The 18,422-nt window shown below is 39.9% G+C and overlaps 1 protein-coding gene across 5 annotated transcripts in view; it reads right to left on the minus strand.

Annotated features, from left to right (window-relative positions):
• Nucleotides 1–18,422, minus strand: part of MYO6 (myosin VI) — a 100,627-nt gene that overhangs the window by 71,444 nt on the left and 10,761 nt on the right. For 3 of the 5 annotated variants that reach the window (XM_021390220.1, XM_021390222.1, XM_021390221.1), the window contains exon 1: nt 3,428–3,544. In XM_021390220.1, coding sequence (XP_021245895.1) covers nt 3,428–3,544 — 117 coding nt within the window. Of the gene's footprint in view, nt 1–3,427; nt 3,567–6,367; nt 6,485–18,422 lie in introns of those variants that run through there. The other 2 variants (XM_021390219.1, XM_021390218.1) reach the window with 2 other exon arrangements.

The following is an 18,422-nucleotide window of genomic DNA, read 5'->3' on the forward strand; positions in this document are numbered from 1 at the left end:
TGGCAATCTTAACAATTCTTCCAGAAACTAGATGAGTGAAAAAAGATATCTTTCCGTTCAAGCAGGATCTTCTTTCTGCCATGTAATACAATATGTGTAACCATGCCTTCCTTTATATCTCCCACATATAGACAGGGAGACATCCCTGCTCTCAGCTGCATTTCACAGAACAACTTAAAGCAACACAAACCATTCGTAAGGTGGATAAGAGCCTGCTTTATTCGCTCAAGCAAGCTGCACTCACTGCTAAAATAATGCCTGTGCTTGAAAACACTGAACTTTGGACATTCTGATCCTTACTTTCAGAGCACATTTATTCATTTATACTTAACCTGGTAAAATGCCTTTCTGGTTATTCAGAGCATACCAGAATAGGGGCCCCACAAAGCCTTCCAGGACCCTTCAGAGACTTTCTCAAGAGACATCCGGTGGCTCTCAGGTGAACACAGCTGGGGTGTAAGCTGGTGTCTACGACAATATGTACCCCCCCCCCTCCCAGGACTGCCAGAAACTCATCACAAGGGAAACTCATTCACCACCCCCTGCTCCTCAGTACCATGTGGGTCCGAGAAAAGCCTCACAAGGTGCAAGCCCCTCTGAGGCATCTCCCTAATCACTTAAATCAGATTTGCTACCTCTAGGAAAATATTAAATTCCCTGTTTGGCAATTACACTAGGATCTGCCTTTGCCCTATTACATCATCAAGCAATACAACAAAAGCTATTTTCAACAGTTCCCAAAGTCAGGATTTCCGATAAGTTTTAAAAGTACATTCTGAGTACAAGACGTGTAAGTGCAGCATCAGCCAAGTGTAACAACAGGCTGTCCTCCCACTGCCTCCCTCCTGGAACCCCAACACGGGACAGCAGGCAGGAAGCAGGCTCCCAGCCTGATGGGACCTCGTTCATTCAGAAGCCACTCTCTAGTTTCCCTCTTCCCAGTTTTTTCAGCCTTGAAAGCCCAAGATCTAGCTTTGGGGAGCAATACCCACCACATAGCGCACGCACCCTCTCTTTGGATAACAAGCTCTCACCATCTGCATTACTCTTATACAACGCAGTCTTGGTTACTCAGATCCCCATCTCTCTTTAGACACCTTGGTAAGGATAAGTAAATACTGTTGCTAACTCTCCGTGACCTGTGGTATCTAGAAATGCTATTGCTGGTTCATAAGTAAATCAGCATGTTTGCCAGCTACCTCCGCCAGTCTGGGCTGGGCAACTCAGCTTCACAATACAAAGCAGTCTGTGGCCACACTTGCCCCAGGTCCTCCTTCCTGCTGCTGCTTGCTGCCATCCTGGAAATTTTCCACTTCTCAGCTGCTCAGGCGGATCTCCTCTCTGACCTAGTTTGCTGCGTTGCACAGCTCCACTGACACGGCTGAGGATGCCACTGCAACGCCACGGCTCGCTGTGAGCAGGGGAGGGAGGGAAGGCTTTAGGACAGCAGGAAACGGCTGCCTCACAGCATTTATAGCAGTTATTAACAACATATTTTAATTAACCATTAACTGTACAAAAGGCAACAATCAAGAAAAGCACACATGCACGTTTCATTTTAAGTCTTTTCGTATCTTGGGTAAGGCACCAGCTTCTCCAGAGAATATGTATGACATGTTAATGACCCAGATTAAAAAATAATAATAAGTTACACTGCTCGGGTATGTTTACACGATCAGGTTACTCATCTCCTCCCTGTAATTATCACGGGCAACTCTGGAGCTGCTGGATCACTCCTTCTTACTAAAGAGCACTTTTGAGCTGTCATTCTGAGTAAACAAAGTTGATAAGAACAGATACAAATGCTGACTGCTTCAAACCAGTGGCCCCAGTGCACAAAAGCAGTGTCTTCTCCAAAAGACAAAAAGCAATGAGAAACATTTCACTATAAAAGGAAATTGATGTCACCTTGAAAAGACTGAGAAGGTAATTAAGATAATGCTTTACTCCCCTTCTATTAATGTAAGTATGAAGCTCAGAAGTATAGGACCATAATCTCTACTGAATTTAAATGCCTTACTGTGAGATGTTCGGTCCCTTACATGAATGAACATTGCTCACTGTGATCCATGAAGCTAAAGTATCTGTATTTTAGGATCCATTTTGTTTAAGAAAAAAAAAAGAAATAAAAAAACAGGAAAAAAAATAAGGAGGCAAGAGGGGACTCCCAAGACAGCAAGCATATTAGAAATAAACAGAAGTTCAAGAATCTCTTTATTGACTGCTTTTGTTTTCAATACATGAACTTTTGTTCACATCAGAACCTTTTGGGGATATAAACAGAAACAGGCCGGGGGTCAGCATCATTTAAATCAATAAAAGCCTACTTAATCACAGCTTTGGAATATTTAATATGCTCTTATCTGAATAATTTTGCTCTTTCCCAGACTGAAGAATGCATACTATTACCAAACCTACAGATTTTATCTCACAGAGATATCACTTATATATTACACTTTTTATTCCTAAGGAAAGAAAAATCCACTTCCTGTAAAAAAACTTTTAACGAAAATCTATAAACATTTCTCCCAAAGGAAGAACTGCTGCATAACCTTTTGATCCGTGACAAAGCAATCTCTATGATTGTAGACGTGAAAAAGAAAAGTTACAGAAAAAAATTGCCTTTCCATACCTGCAGTTACAAAACAGATAAAACTGTTAGAAATAGTGTAGATTACATATTCAAAACCAAATTACAACTTCAAAAACAGTCTATAACCTTATTCCAGCTAGTAAAATCAGGATGCTGGCCATGTGAATTAGGATAATTAATAGTAACAAGGCGCTTCCTGTAAAAACTGACATTTAATTACGATGTACTGAATCTGAAAGATGTCACGATAAGCGAAGCAGCTTGAACACACTAATTAGGACTTTATTTTAGAAATTATATTTCTTTTGCCTTTAATTTAATGTAGCAATTCCATAGGACCTTTGTTTGACATTATGTTACATTTCACGGTACTCAAGGTAAGAAGATTCATCACTCAATCTTTAGCAGTGTAACAGAAGATTGTCTAGTCTCAAGACGCCAGCACATTCCTGTAGGACTCTCCTTGTATGTATCTACCAGAAAAGAGAGGAGCTAATCTCAGCAATAGACTCCCAACCAGTCTCAAATTTAGAAACATCAAGTATACAGTACTGAATCAAATAACCATGGAGATTCAGTCCTCCCATCCTTCTTAAGCACATACACACATTCAGATTATTGACAGAAAGCATGCACATCTTACCAGTGGGATATTTCACTTGCCCTGCAAGCTAAAGCAGAATGAAGTTCCTTAGCTAAACAGCAGAACAGAAAACCTTTTTCCTCACTCATTCAGGCTGCATGCAATGGTGGATACTGGCAAAGATTTGGCCCACAGGTTAAAATATATATAAAGTAAGGTTTTTCTCCGTTCCTTCACTTCAAGGCACTTACCTTGCCTTTCTGATTCAAAGGTTCAATAGTTAAGTAGTCAGTACCAATGTCCACAATCATGCCCATCTGAAACCCATCAGTTGGGTGTGGAGCCCAAACGGGCTTCCCGTCCTCCATTGTGGGATCTATCCAGTATTTCCTGTAACAAACAAACAAACAAAGTTTTATACAAATCTATTAAGCTATCAGGATTTAGCAAACAGACGTTAGTTTATTATATTTATTCCTGTTACCCAGCATGGACGCAGCCAGACAACAGGCTGGAGCCTGTTGACAAATTCTTCCAGCCCTTTTCCATCCTGTGATACTTTACTTATAGAGGACTCACTCAAGCTCTTGTAAGAAGATGATTCAAAGACTGAACAATTTTCTGGGTGGTCCACAGACTATGGATCTTTGCCTGATCTCCCCAGACTATGAACAAAAAAGTGGGCCTAGCTCAAGTGAAGTACAGGACAGATTCAAAGCTAAGTCTATTCTACAAGTGTGTACAATATGTATATGTGGACCTTTATAGACATGGATACATACACACACACACACACACGCATGCAGTGAGTCATACAACTAAGAGATGCTTGTCTTTACTTGACCTGGGGTGCAAATACCTTAATTTCTGTCATGGGCACACATCCAGGTACGTGAGGTGAGCAGCAATGCAGACCCTTGTCATTTGAGACGAATGTACACGCTTCTCACACAGCTGGGCATATGGCTCTTAAATAACCCTTTGATGTATTTCTTACAAATACATTGATTTCTCATACTGTAAGTATTTGAGACACTAGCATCCAATACAGCAACACTAAAACTCTCCCTCTTAAGGAACTCTGACCTTATTTTCTATAAAAATACGATGTGAAAATAGTTTTAGATTGTATGGAATCTACAGTACACAAGCAAAATAGATACTAAGGCTAAGACATCCAAACCTTAGGCTCCTCAAGTTATGCAGCTTAGTAAGTTCCCAGTTAAAAGAAGTATTTGATTGCATGCAAAGCTCATTGAACTAACCAGGAAAGTTGCCAGCATTGGCACAATCTGAATGGTTAATGGTGCCATTTTAAATATGCTGAATTAGTCCTTTTTTTTTTAAACCTACTTTAGAGTCCTTACCCTAATGAGAATAGGGATTCCTCACAGCTTGAAAGGCTCACTCCTCCTGGCTTTTTCTGATTTCTCCTCCAAAACTGATTCACTTAACAAAGTGACATGCATTAGGGATCCCAAAGCTTGTAAAAACATTTGCCACATCACTAAGGTGGAACTTGCCCCTCCCAGCAAGAAGCAAACGAGCCTGCAAGCTGGAAAGAAAACACTGGCAGCAAAGTCACATGCTAGGAAACAAGTCCCATGTTTGTCTTTTCCTCACATTTGAAAGAAAAAGGAGCTTCAAAATTTCTCACTGTTAGTGAAGAGGCTGCAGATCCCTTGGTCACAAGCAGTGATAAGGACTAAAGGCATTGTCCCCCTAAGGAAGTTCTACAACCACAAGCAGGAAATGACACTCTCATCTCGCTGAGAATGCGTCAGGACATGCTTCGCATGACCTGCTTTTTGCCACCTCCAAGCAATTCAAAAAGGTCTGAAGAGACAGCAAAGCCTTGCTGAGATTGCTTTGGGAATGCTGCTGGTCTTAACATCTTCGTTATCAACACATAAAGCAACCTGTCATTACCTTCAAGGTTAAATGACAGAGGATTTAAAGTAATTCTAAAGCAAAGACCTTGGACCGCAAAGTCAAATATATTTTAAATCAAGTAATGTTCTTCAGAGACTTTGAAAAAAAATTGTTGTAGTATACATAATTTAGAGTATATCTCTTTGTTATGTTTAAATGTACTCAACTAATCAGTTATTTCTTTCCCCCAGCATGCAGTTCGGGATGTATAAAGATAATTAGGATTTTAACACGAAAGTTTCTAGCACATTCTATTCACACAACTCATACTATTTAGAAGAATTTATGTAACACAGGAACTTATTCTTTGCTGCTCACAGAGAAAGTTTATGTGCTAAAAAATCGAGCACTGAATTTGCCTCTATTACTTCCAATCTCTTGCTACATGCCACAAACTCTGCAAACAAGGACCATCCTTAGCATGTTGCCAGCAACATGAGATACATCCTGTAAAACAACATCTGCAATCACTCACAGTTGGCTGCTGGCCATATTTTCTTTACTGTAGGATATTGTAAATCAGACCCAAACTGCTTCACTGCTTTGTGGGTTATTTCTTTCAGCCAGACCTGACCTCTCAGTATCACTGCCACAACCGGCGCAGCTGCTAAACATCTGAGTTTATTTCTGGATATAACCAGGCCTTCATTTCTTCACAAGCCTATCATCTTCTTTTAAAATGCTACTTCAAACTGGCACTTCAGCCATACATCGCACACTGCTAAAAACAAGGCTCTGCTCTGCATTCAGAGTATGGCCAACTCTCCGGACACAACAACCTTGCACAAGGAAAAAATCCTGACATTATTGCCAAGATTTCTGCTTCAATGTGAATCCAGTCCCTCCAGTTGGCATCTGGAGGCTTCCACTTTGTTCTCCTACAAAGACTTCTGCATTCTTGCATAGTCTGAAGCCTACTTCATGCTTTATTAACAAATGATGACAGGGTAATTTTGTGAGCTAAAAAATCCTCTTGAATGACAGGGCAATGAGTGAATTCAGCCACCAAAATGCAAAATGCACATTCGAGAAAAACTAATTGAGGCTTTGCAAGCATGTAAGAATCCAGTAGCTGACTGCATCGAAATTGAAGTGTAGCAGTTATTCATGGAATAACTAATTACTTTTAAGAAATACAATCTTCTGCCTGAGAAGCATCACAAAACCAGTGGCTGTAACATTTTCCAGTCAGCACTGCTATGCATCTCTATTAACTGGTAGCACAAGAAAATCGGTTGCTGAAACCTATCAGGCCGTACCTGCTCTACTGTCTACCTTCCCATCTGATGCAGACGCCCCTGCCCTTGAGACTGATGCGTGCAGTCTGTTTCAGAACGAGCTCTTGCACAGCCAGTCTCCAGCTCAGCATTCTGAGATGAGCTGAAACACAAAAGTTCAAGTTCAACTACCTGAGACAAGTCCTTTAGGAAAAGGCAACAGCATTTTATTGAAAATGAAAGAAAATACTTCATTGATTAAAACATACAGATCAGAGAATGCAAACTGGTAAGCAGTAGCAGCATTTCTGCTAATCACAGCAAGCTGAACACCTTAGAAACGCAGACCCATTTTTTCCATTTCACTGCCTGGTGGTTGCAGCTTCTCACAAGCAAGTGCCTTCACTTAATTTTCTCTGTCACGCTTTTGTAGTTGTACACGCATTGTATTTACCATTCACATAAGAAATACCTACTCCACTACTGTCTTTATTACTCAGAACATTTCTGAAAAGAAAGCCAATACCTTATGCTTAAAGCAGAAGAGAAATATAGTTTTATTTTCTCCACAGTAAATGTGACAGTTCACAATTAAAGAAAAATCCTGGATCTCAGTAAAGAAAGCATGCAATTCTCTACATCATTTCTCAGGTAGTTTGCCCTTGAACATTCATGGCTCTCTTTCCACTTTCTTATGAGAAATGTTTCTAAAAGAAGTTCTGAAACCAGAAGGTAAAATAGCAAGTGAACCAAGAAATACACCCTGGAAGAACAAATGCTATGGAGTAGAAGAAGTGGTGTGGTAAGTGTGGCAAGTCCTCTACAGCCTACCCTATACCATTTCACTCTTCTGTGTCTGAATTTCTGCTCTGGTCAGATCAGCACAGCTGCATTCCTTGCTTTGCTTCCTTCCTGTCCACCTTGAGAAACACCAGCCTCTGTCACAAGAGGGTCCTGAGTAAGAACCAGAGCTTCGAAAAACCACACATCCACTTCATCTGCAAATATTTAAGAACTTCTCTTGATGCAGCAGCCATTTAAGAGCAGCCAGATTTACTAACTTAAATAAGAAATTTCCTTCAATGGAACACATTTTTTCCATATTTACCACTATTCAGAAAGTATACTATTACTTGCACTGTGCTGCACACAAGAAAGTCTTCACATTTTCAAAAAATATATTTGTTCAATGTTTTTTCAAATGTGTCACATCAATTTCCATTTTTGTATCTACATGCAACTTTCGCAGAACTAAGATGAAAGCCATTAAAATAGGATTAGATCATTAAGAAAGCCCCTATCATAGAAAGCATATCTAATGTGATATATACTTCAACTGAACTGGTTTCAAAGGTCTGCATGTCATTCATCTGTTATTTACTAAGTAACAAGAGCCTCTGCACAATGTAAGGAAAAAAAATAAAGCCCTGTTCAGTGCAAGAAAATCTACCAAACAACATCTTAATTCTACAGAGCCTACCCAAAAGGGGCTGGGGATGAAAAGCTCAGTGGAAAACCTGTTCTCCTGAAGAAAGAACGGGCTTACTGGAGAAAGCTTTATTGTAGGCTCTGCCAACAGGGTTTGCTGGCTTTTTGGGAAATGCACTCCTCACCAGACAATGTCAGCACCAAAGATCTTTGTGGAAACCAATATACAGGAAGAACGAATTCTGTACAACTCTAAGATTATAGATCTCCAAGCTTGTGGTCTTTTGACTATGATATCAAGAAACTAGGATTGATTCACATTAGGATAAACAACATTTGCTGATTTCCTCTGTGATTCTTGTGCTTCTGTCAGTTTTTCAAGCTACCCTTCTGTCAAGAGCACTGCTCCTACTTTAGTTTTTACTAACTTTTGGGTTTCTATTCCAAATCTCATTAATTAAAATAAACCAAGTGGAACTGCCTGATAGATCAAAAAAAAAAAAGAAGTATACAATCTACATGAGTATTTTCAACTAGCAGCAAGTAATAGCAACAAACAGGAGTAGCAAAATCCAAAACACAATGTCAAATTTCAGTAACACAACAAATGCAGTCAAAAATAAATCTAAAGTCAAAATTAAAGGAAGAACTCCCTCAGAACTATGGTCTGGACACCACTTCAGAAGCCTTACTAAACAGTAGGGAGAACCAGTGGAACAGAAGTATAAGCCAAGGCAGCAAAGCAAGTTGGAGATGGGTAGCCCAAACCACACTCCTGTGGGCTGTGAACATCAGCCTGGGTTAAACAAGGAGAAGGGCACAGGGCAGGCAGCAGGGAGATGCTGGGAAGTTCAAGACAGGTTTCATCATGCAGGTGAAGACCTCAAAGTAAAATCAAGGGCACCTCAATCCATCTCATAACAAAGTAGAAGGGCATGAGAGCAGAGAGGCACACGCTTGCAGGTCTAGCAGCAGCAGCTAGTGAAGCTGAGCGTGAACTCAACAGTTCGTGCTGCTGTGGCACCGCGCTGCCTGACCGCTAGGCCTGAACTCACCAGCACACCCAGCCAGTAGCCAAGGGTACGCAACATCAGCCTCTCCAACCAACACTTGAACAGTTTATGCCCTCCCACGATACCTCTTCCAAGAGTAAACACAGGAAAAAAATAACGACATTTTTAAAGAAGGAGGCTCTCTGTTGGCTGAGGAAGCTTAGATTCCCTTCCAGTTGTGTCACTTGCCAGCCTCCCTATCTCCCCAGTGGTTCAGGGAGAGCCTGCTCTCCCAACTCAGTACACCCTGATGCTGGGCTATTGCTCATTTTCAGGTGACCTAATGCAAGAACTTACTTGTTCAGTCTCCTTTAAGAACACATGCCCATCAGTTTTTACTTCAGCTTTGACAAGTAGATCCAGAAAGAGGCTGAGCTAGACTGAATCGCAGTAACTCACACAAAGATAACCCCAACAAATTCATCAATTCACAAGGAAGTCAGAAGCATATTTCCAGCCACAGATTAAAAAAAAAAATTGGTGTTTTTGAATTTTTGGTAATCTGACAGTTCTTTTTGCGTTTTTGGTTGGGTTTGTTTTTTTTTTTTTCCAGAAAAATACTTGAAGCAGAAAGACTACAACAACCAGTGACACTATCGTATGTTTTATCCTTTTAGATGAGTCATCCTCAGTCCTTGAACTTCAAGCAACCCTACAATTTCAACAGAGAAAGTAAAGGCTGAACTGTAACCTTAGTCCTTGCTGTATTAATAACAATGTTGTTCTCCTTGGCTGCACTGGAGATCAGTTTAGAAACACCTCCAGGGCTCGGGGGGTGGGTGACCTGTCACACTGCAGCACACAGCTCTCACCCTTCCCTGCACCCATTTGTCTTGTCAAGCTTTGAACGCCACGACTCCAACCCTCTCTCTGCAGTGGAATAAAGCAAAACGCAATAAATAAGTAAATTTGAAGAGAAGCAAAATGACAACCCGCACTGTTTCATCAGTCTGATAAATACGTATGCTTACATACGTAAATAACAACCAAACAAGACACCTATTTGCATTATAATGTGTTTTTTTTGTTAAGTCCAGCAGTAGGAGAACATTGCCAAACACTACCTCCAGGTATTTACCAGAGTGAAAAATGGAACTGTCTTTATTCTTTCACATGCAGAAACAGCTCCCAAAACACATGCAGGGACAGTTTTAACGTTCTTTTTCATCTCTCTGTATCAGCTTGTACATCCTATGAAAAGCATGGGTGTAATTTTTAGGTGTTGGGCAGAAACACAGACAATCTCAGACATGTCACTGACAACATAATTTTGGGGGATGAGACTGAAAGCATTCTCTTAATATAAAAGAGCATAACAGCAACCTAAGACAGTCTTGCCAAGAGCAAAGCTACCCAGAGAAAGTGAAACTGAACAAAACAGAACGTTTTGCCAGTAAGTCCATCAGGTTTGGGGGGAATATCTGTATAACAGACCTTTTATTACCAGGCAAGAACATAAAACAGTAATTTCAGTGAAAGACCTATCTCAATCTTAAAAAAAGATATGGAATGTATGCTTGAAGAATAAAATCCATCTGAAATAACCTTTAATTCTTGTACTAATCTAGAAGAGTTCATATTCTCAAAGAAGCCACAGTGCTGTAAAGACTTAGGCATCTGAGCAGCAGCAAATCAGACAAAATCTGTTGTTGGTACCAACAGGAATTTGGCAGCACTAAGAACTGCAGACCAGAACAGTTTCCACATTAGCCACATCCTGACCACAGCTGAACTTTCTTGTTTGTTCCTTTCCCTTCCCTTGCACACAGCACAGCTCTTTAATTTTTGGCAATATATTCATTTTCTTCAAGGGCTTCCCTAAACTTTGACAGAACGCCATGCAGATTATGGTCCCCGGACCACAGCTAATCTTGGCTCAGGTTTTGCCACAGTGCAAGACAAACGTACTCCTGCTAGCCAGGCTATTTTTCTTACCATGGGCTTGGCATCTCTGGGCCTTGCAGCAGGTGGCCAGCGCAGCTCCACTGCTCGCTGTTTTTACAGAGAGTGAATTCTAAGAAATCTAGTTCTTGTTCACAAAATGGTTAGACAGGCTGACGTAGAAGTCCAAGAGTATTTTACTGATTTTAAAACCTCAAATTAGAACACTATACCCCACCCATTTAACACCACCACAAAAAAATGTCTCTCTGCTCAAAAGATTCTGTTCAAGTCAACACTGACCAAAAATTACCAAACAGCATTATCACAGAAATCAAGATTAATTTGCTGTTTCAGTGTTACAAAATCCATAAAAGGGATGAGGTTTGGTCAAACTCATCTTTTAGAAGCTGTAAGGCTATGGCTGCAGGCACTACAGCATAAGCACTGCCTCTTCAGAGCCAGAAGAGTCATCCCTAAGGCTGGGAATTGTACTAAAGCAACCAAAGGCACACATGATCACAGTAAATCTGATGTTAAAGTAAACTGAAAATAACACATGCAGAATCACGACTAGCAGGATTGGCCCTCAAGCATAATTACAGATTCCCTACAGAAGCGTATGCAGAAGACAAACCACTGTGGTCACGTGCAGAGAACACCCTATTTGTTTTGGCAAGAAAGTCAAAATTAGAATCAAGGAAAGCTTTTCGTCAGGTTGTAAATTCAGCCACAAAATGTGGTTCATGTGTTTTTAAATTCAAGACTGCCAGAGCAATTACAGTTGGGAAAAAATTTCAAGAATAGTCACTGTAATGCTGCCAATGCTACTTCCCAATTTGAGTTTGTAGCTCCAAGATTTAGAGAGAGCATTAATCTATGACACTTGTGCTCTTTGAATAAAATCTTTTTTGTAATCTGAAATGTAGGCTTACCTCAAAAGATTGGGAAACTCCCCTAAGAAATGAGATATGAGGCCACCAAGTCCTGCGCCCACATAGTCTTCATTCAGACTAAGGGGAGTAGTGTCAATTCATACGCATAAAACACAGCCATCCCATGACAGTCTGATGGCTAGATACTTTCAAGGGGTATAGCGAATCCAAATTCCGAATGGAACGAAGTCTCCGCTAAATAAAAGGTGCTGTAATATTCATGATCACTTCTCCTTTTCTTCCTTCAGTTACATGAGTAGGTATAGTCTCCATTTTGCCTTCCTTCCTTTAAGAAATACTGATGGGCCAGCATCCATACTACATGCATTTTGAGGGGTTTACTAACTTTACTCTGTACCAAATAGCTTTACCAGATCCAGCCTGGTCTCCTAGAAAGAACATGAACAAACAGCTGGGGAATATCAGGTGACCTGCTCTAAGGAGCATCCTCCACTTTGTTTTCATCCAAAAGGAATCCTATTGGTGTGTCTGGAGCCAGAGTGCAGTAAACGCAGGCAAGCAAGAGGCTCAGCTTGTGAGCAAGCTCCTGAGTTAACTAACGCACACATCCCTCATCAGCCTTCATCCAAATGCTAATGGTTCCTGGTACAGGAAACGAGAGAAATTGTAGACAGTTGCTCTACAATAATCAGGGCAGGGTTAGGGCTCCTTTTTTTTTTTCCCCTTCATTTATTTGCATTTTATCTTCAACTCGATCGTAATTCTGATCTAATCTACTTTTGAACATTGTGCATTAGTGTTTATACAACATATAGCTACCAATCACACTGCATTACTTCATCAGTAAGAAAGGAAAGATAGCTTACATTTAAAAAGGAAAAAAAATATATCCAAGAAGCCAAGCCATTCTTTTTCCCCTCCCTGAGGAAGCACTATTCCTTCTACAATACATTCTGCCTTAGACTCCCAAAGTTCAGGACTTCAAATGCATACTTGAAAAAACTGAGCTCAAGCACCAGCCGCAGCGAGCTTCCCCTTTAGACCTTATACAGCGGTCACGATCTTACCCTCTAAAAACAACACACAATTAAAGTTACCTTCTGTTCTCTCTCAACTGCCTCAAGAGGATCCAGCAGCTCTCACCCAGCTGGGCTTTATGCCATGAGCAGCCACCAGGCAGCTCTCACAAGCCCAGCCTGTCAGCACCGTGCTGCCCTGACCTGGCAGCCCCAGCTGCAGGGGGAAACCATGCGTTGGGACAATGCCCTGTTAGCCCAGAAGGATGTTGAAGTACTTGGACAACAGGCCTCAAGGTAAAACAGCCTAGCTGCTCGCTCCCCGCAGTCGATGAAATGAAGTGGAAACCTGGCAGCAGCAGAATCTGAAGCGCAGGGAAGCCCTGTTCTTTCATGTCCAGACATAACATTGTTCAGCTTTTCTGAACAAAGCTGGTGCTTATCCAGCTTGCACTGAACTTTAATCTTCGTGTTTTGTCTAATACTGGAGCACAGATTCCTCTGCTTGTTGGGTGGACGAGATACAAAATGGGGCCCGGCATGCCAAAGCACAGCCAGTGCTGCAGTTGTGCAGTTTGATTCAAGTGCCAAAATTTCCAATCATGTACTTCAGCCGTATTATACAAAGTAAACTTTTCTTTCATGTATGGGCAATACATAATAAAATGTAAATCCAAATTGTTTTTAAAACACACTGGAAGACATGATTTAAAAAACATTATTAAAAATAACTATTCTCGAAAGCAGTGTACAAGGCTCACACATGGAAACTTAAAATTTCCACATACAAGATCAACGAAATGTTACTCTTCTCCACAAACTACAGACACCTACACAAAAATAAACTCTAAACACACCCCCAGAAAACAACACTTCTCCCCTTAGGAAGACTCAGCCTCCTTACTCACTACATAATGCTTGCTCACCATTAACTAGGAAAATAAAAAGACATAACCAGAACATTTTGTGACTTAGGAAAGGGTGGCAAAGAACAGGTGACGTAATTGGAAAGCTCACTGCCCCAAGGACAAAAGTTGCTTTTCCCACTTCTCAACCCCTTTCTCCCCACCCAGCCAGTATCAACCCCAGAGCTACTGCAACCCTGTCCAGTGCACCAGGACAGCACAAAAAACATCTCCAAAGGGGATGGCGTCATCCATTTTAATAATTCCTCCCAGCTCAAAATGAGGATGGATGAGCCTCTGTTGCCCACACAAATAAAAGCAGCAAATATAATCACAAGAAAGCAAAGATCAGAGCAGAAACTCTGCCTTTCGGCAACAGCAAGTGATTACATTGGATCTCCTCAGTTTTGAAAATCCGTATATGAAAGGTGTGAAGGGCAAGGATGAAGGGAACGAATACAGACTAAGTATCTCTTTTTCAATACAGAAAATTCAGTCCACTCATACTTGAAAATTCAAGCAGACTTCTTTCGTTTTTAACATACAATACTTTCTTAGACATGACAGTTTCCTGCACTAAAACAAAACAAAAAAAAATAATGCAGAAACAAGAAGAAAATTTGACACACATAATAAAGGGTATTTTTGTAATGATTCAAGTCAAAAACTCAAACCTCCCTAAACCTAATGGCTTTTCCACTGCTTTGAAGATTTTGTTCAACATTTCAGAAAAGTCCTTATGTTTTCTTATCTCCCCCGACTGATGTTATCTGTAGCATTTTGCAAAATTCTGCAAATATACGCAAGGGTGGCCTGAATTACCTGGGCCTCACCTTGAGTTAAGATGTTCACAGCTGATCCAGAGGATTATGAATTTTAGTTTCAAGGAATAAAGACATTTTTAAATATTTCAAAGAGAAGAACTTGTAACATTTTTTCCTCATTCTCGTGCTTTTGCAACATAAAGGGGAATAAGGACCACATAAGAGAAATTCCATTTGTGAAGCTTTCTTGACTGATTACTGGCATTTCTCTGAACTATCTGAGGTCAAGGATAGCTGACACTGTATTTCCCACATACAAAAGTAGGATACTTAATGTGGATCACAGAAAGGTTTGATCAATATGACGTCTGGGATTTAAATAACGCTCTTCTACACCAGTTATTTTTAACTTCTGGTTCAGCAGTCCCCAGAAGAGGGATCAAGAAAAGTAGTATTCCGAAGAACCTATGGATGAGAAGTTTCTGACAGAATCCAGCCACCCAGTATAAGCATCAGGGGAGTCCAACAAACAAAAAGACTAAGTTGTTCTTGTAGAGTTAAGAGAAAAACTTAGCAGCTGACTTCACAGGTTCAAATAATGTCTACGCACACAAAATGAAGTTGATAAAACTGAAAGGCAATCAAATGGAACTGCCTAAATTTGTGAAAAGGACCAGTTATAGGTGGAGCACTAATGCACCAAACAGCCATTCCCACATAGCACTTTCATTTAATTAACATTCTTGAAGAAATTTCTAATTTTCTCATCACCACTCCCAAGAAACAGGCAACAACTCAACTTAATTCAACCTACTATACATTGTTAGGATTCACATAGGTGTCACAAAAGGAAAAACCAAACATAATTAGATCAATTCAGATCAGTTGCTATAAAATCCATGGGTTTTGTCATTTGGCACATTTAAACCTATTATCCAGTTAATCAATTAGAGAAGAGGATAACGTGAAATAATTCTTAAGCGTGCTTCAATGAAACTTAAATCTTCTTATACTTTTTTTGTTTAATTCAAACACCTTCTGTGATCAAGAATAGCACCTTTAAAGCCCTCCTCCAATTCTAGCCCTATGTATTAACTGGTTAGTTTCAAAATCCTTCCCATTTAAAAATTTATTTTTATTAATTTCTAAGTTTCAAGGCACGTTCCCTTGATTCTTCCAAGGCAAAGGCAATGTATTTTCTTTCTGCACATTTTCACGACTTTCTTATACATCTCCAATACCAGTAAAATAGAAATTCCATGAAGTTTTAAACAAACCTGCTGCCTGACAAAATAGGATAAGGATTACATAATCACATATTAAATATATACGCAACAAGCAGAAACATCTGTAGCCACTGGAAATGCAAGCGCTGGAAATTGAGGGCACACAGATCAGAAACAGACACTATTTTAAATACAATGGCAATGAATCATTTGGAAAATTCTCTTCTAGAACTACTTTCAACACTAACGCAGATCTTAAGGTAGAACTAGTTCTTTCCTTCCTCCTAGTTCAACATGTCTCAGTCACTGACTCACAAGACTTCACACCCAGTCTGCAAAGCAGCTGCCTTTTTTTATTTTAAACACAAACACAGACATAGCCAACAGATATGTGTTAGGGGCTTTTTAACAGAATCACTTGAAAGAACTTCTGACTAGTCTCAGCATTTGCAGATATTGCAAGTACTCAAAAACACTAACAGTGGCAATCAAAACTTCAAGGAGACTGTCAGAAATGTCACGCACGACGTCCTGGTGACAGAAGCATTCAATCAGTGCATTTGTAATTACAAGCAAGACCCTCACTGCTGACTGCCAAACAGTAAAACATGAAACAGTTCCTGATTTTTTTTTTTCCCAGCTGAAGAATAAGAAACATAGTTCTATTTCTGCTTGCTTTAGAAGTGGCTGTACAGTTACTGAAGACCAAGTGATCTTTTGGAACTTATCTTAAAGAACCCACAAAAAACAACCTGACCACTTCCTTGCTTTCTGCATCATCCTCTTCAGCTTTACGGACTTCTGTCCTACAACACTCCAACTAAAGGTCACTGATGCACTCTATTTGGGACTCCAGTGTAGTGGAGTTAAGTCAGTAAAACTTCTTTGCATATTCGTCCAAAATTTGAGTTCCACACGAGCTTGAACTGGAGCCGTGAGGAAATTCTACAGAGAAGGCAAACACAATCGATTCAAACTCTTTCTTGCGAACAGAAGTATTTCAAAACTCCTTTCATGATCGATATATCTTCACACTGTTGCAGGATCGAAGCATGCTTTTGGAGGGGAGGGGAAGTACCAAACCCCCTCACAGATTTCCTGAAGTCACTGGAGCTGTTTCCTCTTTGGAGGAAAAGTTTTCTTCAGCACAGAGTTTACGTTTTTGAATTTTTCATGGGAACTGGTAAACTAAAAGCTTTTACATACAGTTGTCTTACAGCACTGTGTATTTAGAGATCTTCTAAGATAATCTTAGAAAATATTCAAAACACAGTGTGAAAGAAAAAAATCACATATGGAATAGAGATGTAGTACCATGAAGAACTCAGATGGTTAAATGAAGTCAGACACTTCCTGAGGAACTCAAAAAGTTCAACTCCTTTGTTTGGTGTTGAGATAGACAAATACAGTGAAAACACAAGGTTCAGGCAGATTCCAGAGACCTACGCAAAAGCTTAGAGCATCTTGAGGCAAGACCTGAAGGATAACTGAGTTCAAAAAAAGTAAAGATGACAGGATAAATCAGACCAACCAACAAAACCCAGAACTCACTGAATTAAAAAAAACAAACAAACAGGCAACAACAAACACAACACATACACATCCCACAGACCCATTTTGGAAAATGCATCATCAAATAACAAATGAATCAGCATCCCCATCGCACCATGTTACTGGAGACTCCACCTCTCTTTACAAAGACTCATGTTCCACCCTCCACAGTAGCATACCTGTCTTCAATTACATGGACATACATGCTTCCTTTTGCTGACTGAATGATAGACCCGAGGTCTGAAGAATTATCTTATTATTTCTATTAAAAAAGAGGATATTTAAAGAACACACTAGACTGTAGTTCACAAGACTATATGTAAGCCTGGAGTGTATTTTTCCTAGAGTATCCTACAAAGAATAAAAGCAGCTGCTATCTCTTTCTTATTATGCAGAAATAATATTAATAATATTAATCATCAACCTGCCTTTGTATTTCAGTATCGAAGCTCTGTTAGAATCCTGTCTTTCAGAGTTTCTGCTTCATTTGGTTAACTTAGAAACAGAATTCATTTAGCTATGGCTTACATTGACAAACTTAAAAATAAATAAATAAATACACAAATTAAGGCTTCTTAATCAATTCCAATTGCTTGGAAACAACAAAGAAAACAAGAAATTCATCAAATCCCTTCTCAAATGCCTGCACAATCAGTAAGTCTTTTCCTGTACTCCTTTCAAAGACAAGAGTGAGAACAGTGACTCATAACTGGATAACCTCTCAGTCCCATGACCTGTGAAGGATACAAACCTGATTTTGCTAGAAGAAAAATACCACTGCCTCTGGTCTGTTAAGAGATAATATTATTATGTGGAAGTGAAGAGTTAGCAAAATTTGCTAAGTCCAAATTCAAACTGAGAAGCAAAAATATATTTCAAAGGCTATGCAAAAATAAGCTGTTCTTTTTTTTTCCACTTTTTATTCTGTAAAACTCATTCAACCTTTACTAGATGCTGTAGCAATGAATTTCTTCACACATCCAGCATGCTGTGTGACATGATGATCTTCTTCAGATATGGAAGCTTTCAGCATTTTGACAGCATTCTGGAAATGCATAGTGTCCTGTAATAACAGCACAGCAAGCTACATTAAGCCAGGTGTGGCTTCAAGAAGGAATATTGAGCCACCCAGGAAGTGCTGCAATAACTATGACAGCATCCCTGTAACTTACTGCTGTAATGCTCTTGAACCAAGTTTTTATTAAACAACATAATGGCAGGGAAGCATGGGACAGAGGGTTAATGTTTCACCTGATCTGCTCCCTGGAACAGGAATACAGTAAAAGATAGACCTTTATTACTGTGAAAGATTTTAGTCTTCCTTTGCACTCATCTCCCCTTCCTTCTAGGTATTCCATCTCACAGCCTCAGAATGATT

This window comes from Numida meleagris, chromosome 3, assembly GCF_002078875.1.
Source record: "Numida meleagris isolate 19003 breed g44 Domestic line chromosome 3, NumMel1.0, whole genome shotgun sequence".
In the NCBI taxonomy this organism is placed as follows: Eukaryota; Metazoa; Chordata; class Aves; order Galliformes; family Numididae; genus Numida; species Numida meleagris.